Raw genomic sequence first — 11543 nt, forward strand, 5'->3', positions numbered from 1 at the left:
TTTGATTGAAAAATCAATATATAAAACATATTTACATACATATAAAATGTGTAGCTATAAAAATTAAAATTGGAATCGCTTGTTTCAGTTGTTCCTACTAAAAAATACAACTTGAAAAGAAATGGGTCTCTAATGCAGCTGTCCACCAGGGCTGTGCGGCTGTCGGCGTCAGCCGACAGCCGAAAAAAAAAGTAACGACCCAATGCCAATAGTATATGACGTCATCTATTACGCTGCTATAGGTCCTTTCCCACTTTTTTCCATTGTGCAGTGTTTGCGGAGTAGACTCTTCATTAGTTTCTTATGTATTAAATACCGACGTTTCAAATATAAATGGCTTTTTAGATACTTTTTTTACTCTCAATAACATTGCTTTTCAGTTTTTACGGCAAATATTCTTATACTCCCTCATATTTTACTATAGTAAGTATGTACATACATGTTCCTATTTACTAAAGTGTTTTTTAAAAAAATAAGTTACTTTGATCATATATTTGTATATTTGAAACCTTTTTTATAATATTCGCTCATTTTAGCACCTTATAAATTTTTTTGCAAAATTATTTCCAGACAATCCTAACCAAAGTTATTCAGACCAAAACTTCCATGAAAGTTGGCAGTAAACACAGAAGCATAGCTCGACCAAGAAAATGTTCCTATTTTTCTCAAAAAAAAATTTTCCAAAGAGCTTCTCGAATTTTTTGTAGTGACATATTTCAAAACTCTTCTTTCAAATGCAATAGGTTTTATTTTAAAAGTGTAAAATCGAGCTGAAATATTTACATTCGCTGTTAGGTTTTGGAATAATATTTTCTTAGTATAATAAACGTTTATTAGATTATTTTATACATTTTATAAAAGACTTCTAAATTTATAATGATTATTGCTGACCATTACGGAGGTTTATTCATCGGAAACATTTGGGGGTCACATGCATCTGCTGCACAATTAATCAATTTTATTTTCAAAATTGGATAGTTTAATTTTAGAAACCTTTTTTTTAAAAAAACAAATACCGAGAAAAATGAAATATCCAACAAAACATATTTTTTGAGTTATTGCTCTTTTTCTGCTATACCTCCATTAAAATTATATATTATATATATATATATATATATATATATATATATATATATATACATACCAGCCGTGGACCCCACCTCTGGCGCGGCCCCCGACTTCTGGGTCTAAAACTAATTTTTTCTGAAACTACCGTAACCCTACAGTATTCCTACCGTGCCACTATTGTACCACTACAGTACCCCGACTATATCCCTACACTAACCCCAACTAACTATCCCTCCAGAAGCCAAAACTTCTGAGACTACAAAGACTACATAGACTACAAACTATGGACACACAGAATAAGCGCTTTATATATAGTAAATGATATATATATATATATATATATTTATTTATTTATTTATTTTCAGACAATCAGTCAAAGTTAATCTCTAATGAATACTCCTAATTCAAGCTGCACAATCCTTTTCGAAAATTTATACGTGAGTAAAACTTATAGTACAGGGTGCGGTGCTTTTATCAACAAATTTATGACCCTGTTGTATTATGAATGTGTCTTTTTAATCGAGTTATTCAAGTAATTTTACGGAATGTATTTTAATACACCTTATGACCGCGCAACTGTACTAAAATATATGTTTTTGGTTACTTGAATAAAGCAAAAGGAGAATTTAAATACCATAGCCCTATAATTAAAAAAAGGTACATGGTGCGACTCAATTATGGTAACACCCTAACGTTGAGCGTGCCAAATTTGCATTTTTCAAATGGTATCAAATATGTATAGCGTTTTTTTTTAAAGTTTATTTTTCTCAGCGCCTAGGCGGCTTGAAATCAAAAGTATTCTGGTTTGAAACAATTATAAATAAAATGGTTTTGCAATTTACGTATGGGAATGGAAAACTTGAGAGGAAAAGTTTTATTGTTTTTGTTCACAAAAAATCTTCGAAATTGGCACACAAAGAAATGAAAACACCGTTTTCATCACGTTGCTCGATGATTTCTCCTTGCGAATAACATAGCAGGAAACAAAGTTATTATTATTAATAAAAATAGAAAAATATGTTATCTTTTAAAAAAACTCTCATTTTCAGGACAATGATCTCGCCTTGAAATTGTTTAACAATCGAACAATCGTCGACAATATTCTGAGAAATGTGAAAGGCGATATAAACAATCGACTGGAGCTTCGTGTAAGTCATCGGGGAGCTTTCTCTGCTGAAACCATTTTCTCGGGAAATTTAGTTTCCTTAATGCCCTTGCACCGTAGTTACACAATATTTAAACCAAGACTAACCAGTTTTCAGTTAGTCAACAAATCATTCAATTTGGCAGCCATTCATGTGATTCGAAAAGAGAATCGAACTGTGGTATTTCACAAGTTTAATCGTTGTGACAGACTCCATAAAATTTCTCCATGTCCAGATTGTTCAGTCCACTTGAATTCTGTGAAGCTTAATAAGAAAAACATATTCCAATATGCAAGGTGGGTATAAAAATATAAAAATCGAGGAGTTTTGTTGTACATTACATTTCAGGTTCTTAAAACAAACCATGAAGATTATGGTAATCAAAATACGAATCGAAGACTCAAAAAGAGTATGCTGTATGATTACCGATGTTCATCAAGTTATTCATAAATCATTGATAGGTTCAGATTGTAAGTCTTGATTATCTATCGTTTTGTAAAGTGACTAAACTTTAATCATTAAAGTATTCGAAATTTTAGATGATAAGGTTGAAGAATTTGTTGGTATTGATCAAATATCTTTTTCTACATGTATTCCATGTGAAAAGATAGCTGCAAATTGCAAAGTATTCGGACCAGTTCAAAATGACATGTTCAATGCTATTCTGAGACTAAAACACCATTATGATGTTTTACAGGTCAAAGACATGTGAGTTTTAAAGCTAGAAAATTATACATAAAATTATCGAATCGCCGATTTTCAGGTGTTTTCGGAAAATATTATTTACAGTTTAGAGGTTGTTTGAAAAAAAAAACAATTGTTTTGAAAATTTCATCTAAAGTTGAAGCTCAACGATTGAAAAAAAAACATGAATTTTGACGTAAAGATAAAGACTCTGATTCAGTAGTGCGCGACAACCGGGAAAATTTTGAAAATTTTCAATTTTTGTATGAGCTCATGTCAAAACCAGAGCTCAAACCATCCCCCAAAAAATAGTCAGAGGCTAATGCCGACAAATACCTCAAACGTTGATTTGACCAAAATTTTGTAGAATAGCATATTGGAGACGGAATAAGTATTATATTTTGAATCAGCATTCTAATACTTTTTGCACTGAAACACCATCCTCAAAATTTGATCACCTGGATCGAATTCCACAAATTTTTGCTGCAAGCAACGTTTATGACATTTGAAGAAAATAATGTGAGTGTCATCCTCTGACTATTTATATATCCTAAAATGAGTCTAACAAAAAAGAGAGCGTATAATTAAGAAGAATTCTTGATACTTTTCCGATTTCTGTCCCCCCCCCCAAATGTTTTTCAATTTTATAACACTCAATATTTCAATTTAAATTCACACGTGAATGTTTCTTTAATTACTATTTCAATTTTTAAGCTTAGAAAACAACAATACTAAGCCTGAAATTACAAAAAAGTTCACGTCTCATTAATGAAAATATCAAAAAAATTTTGGGGGAGGGGCAGAAATCGGAAATATAACGAATTCTGAAAAAAGACCAAAGGTTTCACACTATATTAGGCCCATTAAAGGTGGTGTAGTCGAATTTGAGACTATACTTAAAAACATTCTCTATGCTCGTACAAGTTGATATGTATAAGCGAAACATCACAAAAATTTCGCTAAACCGAGTTATGAGCCTTCAAAGTGCCGAAAAAAATGTCGCCGTCCATCTAATTTGAATTTCGCACGCAAATGAGCACCCCCTCGCGTGTACTCCTCTCGGACAATCAAATAATTAATTTCTCGATTTTCAGCAATTTTAGATGATTTTTCGTACTTTAATGAGCCTATTCTGGGTTTTTATTAGAAATTAATGTTTAAAGAGACAATAAATCATATTTTGTAAAATATTTAACGTAAAGCAGTTCAAAAAATGGAGTAATAACTGGATAATGCAATAAAATGTGAGTTTTGTCTATTTTTAGGTGTCATTGGGCAATCAATCAGTTTAAATTGTATTCATAGACATTGGCTCGTCGTTAATTCGATTAAAACATCGAAAAAACTATGAAAAATCACGATAAAATACGAAAATTGCCGAAAATCGAGAAATTAATTATTTGATTGTCCGAGAGGAGTACACACGAGGGGGCGCTCATTTGCGCGCGAAATTCAAATTAGATGGACGAAGAGATTTTTTTCGGCACTTTGAAGGCTCATAACTTCCTTTAGCAAAATTTTTGTGATGTTTCGCTTTTACATATCGACTTGTACGAGCATAGTGAATGTTTTTAAGTATAGTCTCAAATTCGACTACACCACCTTTAATAAGTTTTACCGTTTTTTCTCAGTATTGTTTATTGTAAGATATATGTACCAATTACAGGGCGTTTATTGAGTTTTAACGTCTTAAAATGTGAAACATGTGCTAGAATGAAGATTTAATTTGCTACACAGATTTGGAAAACAATACATAATTGCGCTTATAGTCCAAATTATTTTTTCTGAAAATAGTAGAAAAATCGTGATTTTACGCGAAATGTACTCAAAAATCCGAGGTTAATACGATGCTTAATGCAAGAGGACAATAACTTTTCTAAAAGTTTTCAGTTTTCTCATTAAAAAATTTTTAAAAAAGCAGTACACGCACTGTAGTAACAAAAACTATTTTACTAATTTTGGTTCACTCATTATAAGTTTGCAAAATCTGAATTTTCAGGAGACTCTACAAATTAATGATACTTAACAAAGAAGATCCGACAGTAGTTGAAGACTTTATCAATTCGAATATCACATGCTCAAAATTAACCATTTTTCTAATGTATATGTACGAAAAGGAGGCATTTGGATACTCTCTACCAAGGGAGTTTCTGGATTTATTGATTAAGAAATGGAATGTGAAAACTGTGGAGATTGTTCCAAGACAAGACCAACCAATACCTTACTATTTCCATTGTAACACTGATTTTATTGTGCCAAAAGCCAAGTTTTATGTGGATTACTGGACTCAACCAAGGTCAAAATACACATTGGATGGCGTTGAAATTGATCTACAACTCACAAAAGTAGTCGAACAACAAATAAAGAATCGGAAATCACTATTCGATAATTTTATTGCCAACGCTCGCAGAATCTTTCCCAGCAATAAGATCACTGTAAGATTCTCGAAGGAAGTTTGCCAAGAGATGATGAGTCAAGGAAATGTTGAAGATTTTATATCGGGAATAATATTGATGACTCAAAAGGATGCTCAACCTAACTCGCATATATCTCTCAAATTATATCCTGAAGAAGTAGATGCCCCTTTAATTGATTCGTTTCTACGTGAAAATTTCGAGAAGAAATTTGATTCTTGGAACCTCGAAACCGTTTCAGACAGTTCTGCAAATCTCCCAGCAGAAAAATGTTATCAGTTTTTCAACCAGTCAACAAATTGTAAGATTATTTTTTATATTTGTTGCTAATCTCGCATGGATTTAGTAACCATTTTTGACAAATACTCTTTACCACTTCAATACGCTTTAAATAGATAATTATGAAGTAAAAATCTGCTAATGTGAAAACTCAAGTAGTGAAACAGTATTTGACAAAAAAATCATATTACATCCATAAAAATACTACTCATTTCTACTGAATTCTGAGAACGCGTATTGCGCAACGTGTCTAAAGTAAATATCTCGTAGCGAAAACTACAGTAATCCTTGAAATGACTTCTGTAGCGCTGATCCGATTTTGCGTTATTTTTTCTAAATAATGGATAAAAACTTAAAAAAAAACATCTAAACGAACAAATTGGAGGAAAATTAAAAAACGCTATCGCAATTTGAGAATAAATTTGTTTCTAACGGCATTGACATCAGTGCTACAGTAGTCATTAAAAGAATTACTGTAGTTTTCGCTACGAGATATCTTTCACGTCAAATATGATGCGCAATACGCATTCTCAAAGTTTAGTGTTCCCGTAATATTTGTTACTGCCAAGAACCCACCGTGTGTTCAATTATAACCCCAACAATCAACCTAGCTATACTTAACTTCTTCCATAGTTTTTTTCTATTTTCCCTCTTTTATTGGCACCCCACTCCTTTTTTACATTATGTGTAATCTCTATAATATTATATTTCCTTGTTTTTTTTGCCTTTTCCTGTTTTAATGAACTCTTCAATATTAGTTACAAAAGTAGTAAAAACTAAAAATGTTTGCAGAATATTTCAAAGCAACGGGGAAACAGTGAAAGTTTTTCTTGTTGGTTTTATGGGCCACTAGAGGTATTTAAGCATTTTGTACTAAAAAATTTCATTAAAAATTTCATTAAAAATCCAGAAATTTATCGAAAATATGCAAGATCAAATTGAATGACAACCGATTAAAAGGAATGAAGTATATTGGTAATCTTGAAGTGGTAGGGACTCATGTCAATAATAAATTCATTAACTGTTTCCTTAAGTGTCATTGTGAATGTTTCAGCAGAGTGATTGGAAAAGTCAGGTTTGAAAATTGTAGCGATTTCTTGAATGTTTAAGAATGGGAGATGGATGTAACAGTGCAAAAAATTGGACGATTTGACGAGCACCTGAAAATTTATTTTACAACTAAATTATATTGGAGATAGACTAGTTGGGCCAAAATCCATAATTTTTTTAAAAATAAAATTTTTCCAGCCGCCTGAGGATTTGTTTAACTGTCAGCTCTCTTTAAAGTGTTTTATAGATTTTATTTTTAAGGGGTTGCAATCTAAAATTGTTCTGTTGCACTGTTTTGCAAAACTTTTAGAATAGTTAGTTGAATAAATTGTTTAGAAAAATAGCTTGAAATCTTAATTTTTTTGAATACGACAATCATAATGTTCTATTTTCTTTTGTTAATTTTTTGAATATTTTTGAAACAATGTTTTTTTGATTTTACGGAAAGTCGATTAATCATAAAAAGGTGGGCAGCAAAATTTCCGGCAAATCGGCAAATTGCCGGAATTGAAAACCTATGGCAAATTGGCGAACCGGCAAGATGCCGATTTGCCGTAAGTTTTCAATTCCGGCAAGTTGCCGATTTGTCGGAAAACGGTAATTGCAAAAATTTTTGGCTTTTTTATTGGAAATTTCAGAATTTCAATTTTAACCGGCAAAATTGTACAGATCCGATAAATTTTTCTACATATATTTTGAAAACTAAGCAAAAAATTTCAAAAAGGCACAGTTTTAAGTGTTTCCGTCTTATAAAACATCCCTCAAAAAACTTCCGGCAAATTAATGTTCGGCAAACCGGCAAATTGCCGATTTGCCGAACGGCTATTTCTGCCCAGGTTTCGGCTACCACTTACATCTCTAACATTGATGGCGTCTTCTGTGGATAATGTATCTAGAGTGATAGTAAACTCTGTGAAATGAAACAAGTGTTGTATAGAATCCACAGAAAATTTCCCTCCATGAGCATTGAGTGACTTTGTCATTTTCCATTGTTCCAGTTGGCAAATTTCATTTAATGAACAAAGCATATTACAGTTTCCCAAGTGAATACTTTCCAGTACTCCAGATTCACATTTCGATATTATTAACATCATTTCTTTGGAAGACAAGCCACGAAGTGACAAGCTAGATACGTGCATCGATAAACCACCCAGAATAGATGAAATGCACAAATTGCGGTTTTCCATGCCAACTTTTTCATCGAGTAAAACCTCCAAAGATTCCAGTGAATATTTGAAAAATCTGATAACTTCCTCCAAATCATCAAAAGCCAACTTGAAACTATTTCCACCTTCCACAAATCGTTGCTCAGTTCCGAACTCCACAATGCAACCATTTTCCACACTTTTATAAACAAGTGCTCCGGCACCTTTCCGATGTGAGCAACTTGCTCCGATAAACAGTTTCGGGACGTCGTTTAGTATTCTGATAGCAATTCTTTTAGAATCCACACTGTTCATACAAATGAAATATCTTAAGAGTTTTGGTGTGGTGGATCTGAAAGTTTTGGAAGTTTTCAGTCAAAAACTAGAAAGTTTTGCGAATACTTTTAACATGCAAAAAATTAATAACCTTGTTAGGGCTTCCATGGTAGGCAGGCCCGGTTTCAGGGCCTGCCTGAAACCTAGCCGGCCTTCCGCCTTCATTTGCATTTTGGCATGAATTTACACATTTAAAAATTTTCCATTTTTGTCACTAAAGAGTTCAAGTATAAGTTCAAGCATAAAGCGCAAATTGAGGCAGGCAGACATTTTAATTCCTACATGGAACCCCTAAACCTTCTCCACCTTTCTCAATTTTTTTGTGAAAATTACTTTAGTTCAGTAAAGTTATATCCTTAAATCATTAACTCACGGATATTGAGTCCCACTTTCCTGATTCCCAGATTGATTGACTGACGTTGATGGCTCCATTTTACTGAAAAAAAAAAGTTTTGTAATTTTGGTAATTTTCCATTTTTAATTTTAAAAAAATAGAAAAAAAGCTCCATGGTCACAAAAAGTGCATGGAATAATCATGACTCGATGCTTATTTATTGCACTCACCGCCTTCGACAAATGTCTGTTTTTCCCTGCGTCTGCTGTGAAAAAGATTATACAATGTTGTGCAACGCTCCACAAGCGCCACTCCCAAGAGAAAGTTCAAGGGATCAAAAGAAGGCCACAAAAATTTAAACATAAATTTTCCCGCCATTTTTGTGTGCAGTAGAGCGATGGGGCAATCTGACACCAAGTGATGGTTTATTAATAGTACAAAACAAAAAAGTCTTTAAAGTTTATTCAATCTACATATTCAACAACATCAAAAGAATATACCACATCGAAGTTGATGTTACAATTAATTGATCGGTTGAAAAAATGAAAGGATTTACCTCTCTCATTTTCAGAAATTTTTGAAACTGATTTTAAGCTCCAGAAACCAAATAACTTAACTAGATTATCACATAAAAACGAAGTAATCAAACGAAAACGTAATTGCTGGGGATATAACTTTAGAGAAATATGTGAATTAGGGTGATCATCGTTTTGAGCCATCAAAATAACTCCTGAAATGAAGTCCTCAACGTTGTCAGGATTCATGAGCACTTTGCAAACTTCCTTCGAGAGTTTCAAAGTGATCTTGTTGGATGGGAATATCGTGCGAACATTTGGAACAAAATTGTTAAATAGTGATCCATGACACTTTTCCATTATTCTTGTGAGTTTTATATTAATTTCCACTACATCCAATGTGTACATTGAACGTTGTTGAGTCCGGTAATCCACATAGAATTTAGCTTTTGGATCAATATAATCAGTATTCTGATAGAAATCGTCGTTCGTCACATTTTTGAACCCAATTTCAACAGTTTTTACATTCCATTTTGTTATTAACATATCCACAAGCTCTCTCGGTAGAGAATGTCCCAATTCCTTCTTTTCGAATATAGATGTTAGAAAAATTGTAAATTTTGAGCAAGTGATGATCGAGTTGATAAAGTTTTCAACTAGCTTCGGATCCTTCTGCTTGTTAAGCCATAATAATACGTAGAGATCTCTGAAATGATTAATTGTGTAATGGGCTCGTTTAAGTGGTGTCAGGCTGTCCCATAACGGTTTGATCTACAAAAAATGGTGGCATTTTTTCCCAAACCATGTAAAGTGGGTTAGGAATTTTGCAACTAAATTCTCGCGATTTTCGTGGACACTCTAACACCACGCGTTTGTTTCGAACGTTGGCTGATAAAAATTTTAAGAGTTTTTCCGTAATTACCGTAAAGTATGTAGTAATTGAAAATCGATCATGCATAATTTTCTCAGCGTCGGAATTTTCAAACGGTTTAGTACTTTGTAAGTGGGTAGTATTACATATGCACGTGGTGTCAAACTGCCCAATTCTGGTGTGATCAACAAAAAATGCGGGAATTTTTTGCAGAAAAAAATGTGACGTCAGCACGCTGTTAACCATACGAAATCTGTTGAGAAGTCTGCGCCTCTTCTCCCGCATTTTTGGTAGATCACACCGAAATTGGGCACTTTAACATCACGTGCCTATGTATATAAGTTTATACGGTTCTCAAAAATTTTAGAAAAATTCTAAAACTCACTCGTCTGTGATCTGTAATGCATCAAAGCTTCGTTTTTGCCCCATTACACTTTGAAATATGTCCAGTTGAATTGGCCCGTATACTTTACAGTTTTGAATCATTTTTCTACATTCGCCACATCCTGCAATGCAGATATTATCAACTCCAATAAATTCTTCGACTCTCTCATCTGAAAGTAAGAATATTAGAAAATTAAGAATGGATCAATAGAACTCACAATCTGAATCTGTAAATAAGTCATTGAGAGCCAAATGAATAATTTCTCTATCAATACAACTGAATTCCAAGTCTTCAATTATTATTTTGAATACCGTTATCTTCATCGTTTGTTTCAAGAACCTGTAATATAAATTTACATACTCATTTTCATAACAAAACTTGCCTCGCATACTTTCGTATGTTCTTAACATTAAGCTCTACCGAATTCAAGTTCACTGTACAATTTGGGCATCTTCTAATAATATCACAACGAGTAGGCTTGTGAAAGATCACTGTTTGATGCTCTATTCGAATCGAATGAATGATTCCAAAATTGAATGCTTTGTTGACCAGCTGCAAAGCTATTTATTATAACTTGAAATATAAATATTGGACGAAAACACTGGGCTCTGGCCTTCCTCATTGCATTTTTCGCGCTCTATTGACAATCGCCCGCCGGACAAGGCGTGGGAAAGTCGTGTACTCCACACGGACAAATACATTCAGTTTTACAAGCCGCGACGCGACACGCAACGCGCCGTAAATCTACCCCAGATATGGTCGAGCCAAAATGGTCTAGTTTGGCACAAACTCTTCCATTTCAATTTATGAGGGAAGCCAGATATCCGTGATATTGGACTAAAATATTTTCTTATCAAAATTTATAAAAATTACTCACACGTGACTTCAACCGATTGTTCATATCTCCTTTCACATATTTCAGAATATTGTCGACGATTCTTTGATTTGTGAACACTTTCATGCTGTTCTGAAAACCATTTCGCATTTTTTTTCAGATTTGGTTTAACTTACAGAAGAATTGTCGCCAACAGGCGTAAATTGGTTTCTATAAATTCTTGACAAACTCATTCCGAACGGCTGAAAATATTGATTGAACTGAATTCACATTATTCATTAAAAAAAATAGGTTAGCCTGTTATGTAGAGAAATTTAGTGAATAAAAAACTGAATATGTATTTATTTAATAGATTTCTCGGCACACAGGAATTAGGAATAACTCCCAAAAAATAGATATTTGGCAGGAGGGCCGAACAGCTGTGTTTTCCGTGACGTCATACAGGTCAATGGACACAGGATGTAGTCATATTACGGGAACAC

At 33.2% G+C, this 11543-nt stretch overlaps 3 protein-coding genes and 1 non-coding gene across 5 annotated transcripts; 1 reads left to right on the top strand and 3 right to left on the bottom strand.

Moving 5' to 3' along the window:
* Positions 1 to 1090: 1090 nt before the first annotated feature.
* Positions 1091 to 1143, bottom strand: Y48A6C.7. Its single transcript, NR_052730.1, has one exon. It is a non-coding gene; the product is annotated as an Unclassified non-coding RNA Y48A6C.7 (non-coding RNA).
* A 290-nt stretch (positions 1144 to 1433) lies between these two features.
* Positions 1434 to 6351, top strand: pha-1 (the record flags this gene model as incomplete). Of its 2 annotated transcripts, NM_001027720.4 has the most annotated exons (6): positions 1434 to 1505; positions 2118 to 2216; positions 2331 to 2509; positions 2562 to 2683; positions 2753 to 2921; positions 4897 to 6351. In NM_001027720.4, the coding sequence occupies 6 exons, from the start codon at positions 1458 to 1460 to the stop codon at positions 5639 to 5641; spliced, it is 1362 nt and encodes a 453-aa protein (NP_001022891.1). In that variant the 3' UTR covers positions 5642 to 6351. The 2 variants fall into 2 exon arrangements, with proteins under 2 accessions (NP_001022891.1, NP_001022890.1); NM_001027719.5 differs by having other exon boundaries at positions 1458 to 1505; positions 2118 to 2509; positions 4897 to 6336.
* Positions 6352 to 6457: 106 nt separating this feature from the next.
* On the bottom strand, positions 6458 to 8772 carry fbxa-128 (DUF38 domain-containing protein). Its single transcript, NM_067034.5, has 4 exons — positions 8686 to 8772; positions 8495 to 8557; positions 7495 to 8137; positions 6458 to 6750 (listed from the first exon to the last, which is right to left on the bottom strand). Exons 2-4 carry the CDS (start codon positions 8551 to 8553, stop codon positions 6544 to 6546), a joined length of 909 nt encoding a protein of 302 aa, NP_499435.1. The 5' UTR covers positions 8554 to 8557; positions 8686 to 8772; the 3' UTR covers positions 6458 to 6543.
* Positions 8773 to 8899: 127 nt separating this feature from the next.
* On the bottom strand, positions 8900 to 11500 carry Y47D3A.1 (F-box C protein). The gene is made up of 6 exons (NM_067035.4): positions 11238 to 11500; positions 11104 to 11193; positions 10609 to 10778; positions 10444 to 10565; positions 10227 to 10395; positions 8900 to 9676 (listed from the first exon to the last, which is right to left on the bottom strand). The coding sequence occupies exons 1-6, from the start codon at positions 11292 to 11294 to the stop codon at positions 8920 to 8922; spliced, it is 1365 nt and encodes a 454-aa protein (NP_499436.1). The 5' UTR covers positions 11295 to 11500; the 3' UTR covers positions 8900 to 8919.
* Positions 11501 to 11543: the final 43 nt, after the last annotated feature.

This window comes from Caenorhabditis elegans, chromosome III (genome assembly GCF_000002985.6).
Source record: "Caenorhabditis elegans chromosome III".
Lineage (NCBI taxonomy): Eukaryota > Metazoa > Nematoda > Chromadorea > Rhabditida > Rhabditidae > Caenorhabditis > Caenorhabditis elegans.